The sequence below is a fragment of the Vanessa atalanta genome, chromosome 10, assembly GCF_905147765.1.
Source record: "Vanessa atalanta chromosome 10, ilVanAtal1.2, whole genome shotgun sequence".
Lineage (NCBI taxonomy): Eukaryota > Metazoa > Arthropoda > Insecta > Lepidoptera > Nymphalidae > Vanessa > Vanessa atalanta.
The window spans coordinates 5760288-5763852 of NC_061880.1; the positions used below are offsets into that span (position 1 = coordinate 5760288).

The 3565-nt window shown below is 34.8% G+C and overlaps 1 protein-coding gene across 1 annotated transcript; it reads right to left on the reverse strand.

Annotated features, from left to right (window-relative positions):
- Positions 1-508: 508 nt before the first annotated feature.
- On the reverse strand, positions 509-2338 carry LOC125067072 (piggyBac transposable element-derived protein 4-like). Its single transcript, XM_047675452.1, has one exon. It carries the CDS (start codon positions 2336-2338, stop codon positions 509-511), a length of 1830 nt encoding a protein of 609 aa, XP_047531408.1.
- Positions 2339-3565: the final 1227 nt, after the last annotated feature.

Consider the following 3565-nt stretch of genomic DNA (forward strand, 5'->3'; position numbering starts at 1 on the left):
GAAACTATGATACACCGATCGATCAAAGATTTTATTTAAGGCCATATTTAAAAATTTGCAGTAGTTTTATACGCTTGTAACATTAATTGTATTATTTGGTTTGTAATTCGACCTTCAACATTGTTAACCCTAGGTTTGCAGGGTGACATAAACTTACGTTGAATGTAAGGTGGAGACCCAGAGACTCCACAATGAAAGTTAAGAAAAAAAATACACATCATTATGAAATCAACTTATTTTTTATTTGACAATATAACATGGTTTATAAACTTTTTATTATAAACATAAGAATTAGGAACTTACGTTAACCTTAGTTTTAAACATTAATTTTACATTCAGCCTTGAAAATCACATAAAAATTGACATCTCCAGTTTGTACCTCTTTAACTTAAAAAAATTAAAAACAAATCACATTTTTACTTATTAAACTTAGTAAACATAACAGTCTTCTTGACAAATAGTATATAAAAAGATAGAAAAAACATAACATAAAAAAATGTCCAATGGTTCAGTCAGTTGTACGAACAGCACATTGCCTGCAAACTTTTTTTGAGCAAGACAAACATATTGGTTTGCCACATGCATTACAAATATAAGCAGTCTTTCTTTTAATTTTTTTTGGGCAGAGGAAACAATATTTCCTTTGTTCTCGAGGTAATTTATCTTCATTTGTTTCATCTACATCATTCGGAAGATCTTCTTGAATAATCTCTGATATTATAAAACGAGTATTTCTCGGTAATCGTGAGTTGTACATTCGTGTTTTCAAATTAGTTTCATTTAGGGATCTAGCTACGTTTTTCAAAAACTTAAGTCGTGTCAGTTTAACGCTTTCTTTTTGAGACTGATATATGACAAAAGCGTTAGTTCCACACATATCTAAAATTCGAAACATCACTGCCAGTGGCCAACGAACCGTCCGGCGGCTGCACGAATACACAGAACATTTTTGATCAACGGCGTCTACGCCACCTTTAGTGCGGTTGTATTCCATGATCACTTCTGGCTTATTAGTAGTAGTATCAATAGTGTTATCATGATGCATGGACGAATATAAAATAACAGCTTTGTTTTTTTTAGGAACGTAGCTTACTAATGTACAGTCTTTGGTAAATCCAAAGAGACTAGAGTCAACCACTTTATCCTTTTGAGGTAAAAACGCCAAAGGTATTTCACGCTTATTCTTTTTCAATGTTCCGACAGTAGTCAGACCTCTATTTTTGAGGGCTTCAAGAAGTTCTAACGATGAATACCAATTGTCAGTGGTAATATTCCTATTGGATCCGTATATTGGCTTACATAGTCTGATAACAGCTTGAGTAGGAATTGACGCCTTACGTTCTTCAGAATTCAGTGTATGTCCATCTGAATCTTTGCCAGTATAAAGATAGGTGTTATATACATAAAATGTCTTTGAATCCACTAAGCACTGCATTTTCAAGCCATATTTTGCGGGTTTTGATGGCATGTACATTTTAAATTTACACCGACCTCGAAATGCTATAAGCATTTCATCAATAGTCATGTTGGCGCCAGGATTGTAATTCTTTTGAGAATTTTCCACAAACAAATTTATCATTTCAGTGATTGCGCATGCTGGATCAGTTCGTTTACGTTTCTCTCTATCTGCAAAGTTATCAAATCGCAAAGCAACAAGTAGAACCAAAAACCGTCTCATGGCAATAGTTGCTCTAAAAATGTTTCTTCCCGATCCGTCATTAGCATAAAGTGAAAGAATACTTTCACGGTTAGATTTGAATACTGAAGTATATATCAAAATAGAGATAAAGCCCTTCAACTCTATTACGTCAGTATCTCTTATCATGTACTTGTCTGCGTTAGTATTCTTGTTTCGAATATCCTCTAACTTTTTATTAGTCCAATGTAATATTATTTCCATCATGCGATCATCAAAAATCAGCCGAAATGCGTCTACAGGGTCCAGGACTTCTGAATTATTATTACGTCTAATACTTGGAAGTCGAAGTATATTATGCGAAGGTGTACGAACATTTCTAGTTGGTGGATTACTGGACCATTTGAATCTGTTTTTACCGTAATAATAATGCGAAATATCGCTCACAGCTGTTTCGTGGTCAACATCGGAGGCCACATCAGAGGTAGCACTTTCTTCAGAATCTGTGTTGTGATCCGATGGTATATATTCTGCATCTTCATTGTCAGAAAGCACATCGTTTGGGACGTAAGATGAGAAATCCTCTTCTTTTTCTTCATCGTCTGCATCTTCTTCCCAGTTTTCTAGCCAGTCGCTTATAACTGAGGCCGCATTTTCATCCACAATATTGACAGACCTTTTATTTCGACTGGAAGATGCCATTTCGATAATCTAAAACAATAAATAAAGCCGTAGTATGTGAAAAAACATCATATAAGAAAATCACAATATAATACATAAAGTGTATGGTGGAGTCCACTGGACTCCGAGAGTGGCAATTACTCACCTTAGCGTTATGCGCCGCACACGACCTCTCGTCCCCGCGTCGGCCGCGTCACTGACGGAAGCTACTCAAGCGCATAACGCTGTATCCGCGTATAGTAAAAAAATATTAACTTAAACAATTTCGCACGGAGTCCCTGGGACGTACACTACAAATTAAGGGTTAATATTATTTATTAGCAAAAGTTGTTTTAGGTATAGGTACATGTTCATTGGAAATACATTTCTAATTATGAGTTTCGTAGCTATCCCCACCCACGTTGCTTTTCGCTTCATGGATTTCACTGGATTTATTTATTAATTAAAATAATATTGCACTTTTAATTTAATATTTAATTCATCACTCAGAACCAAGAAAAGTTAAAAAAATTACATAAATGAAATAAAATTCATTTCGAAACTCGAAAGGATATTATTATAAATATGAAAAGCAGACCCGTAAGAATCCGCTTCAATTTGTTCGATGAGCGTATTCTAAAATAGGCTTAAGAGGTGACATTAATTCGCACGATTCGCGTAATAAATCAACAATTTTTATTATATTCCTTAACAGATTAGTCATAAGAACTAATTTTGCAGATAATCTTGTTTGACAGATGTAAATCTAAAGTTGTTTAAGTTCCTATTCACGCTTCCCTCCCTTGTGAGAAAAGCTGAGAATTTACGCCGACTTGTGAATATATTGTTCGAAATACAATTACATGCATACATACATATATATGTATGTAGTTACCGTTCGTGTCGAGGTATTGTTTCGTAGCGCTCAAATAGTTTTTATTAAAATTTAGCTACGCTTATATTGAACGCTCTGGCTGTAAGTCGTGAACCGTGATATCCCAGTGGATGAAACATTGTATTTTTAGCCGATGATTTCGGGTTCAACCCCTAGGTAAGCGTAACTAAAATTTCATATGCTTAATTTATGTTTATAATTTACCTCGAGCTCGGTAGTAAAGAAAACAATGGTGAGGAAGCCAACATGTGTCGAATGAAAATTTGCTACATATGTACATATCCGTCAAACGGTATTGGAGCACTTGGGTGGAGAAAGCTATAAGTATTCTCTATTATAAAGGAAAGGCTGGCTTCGGCTAACATATATCTATA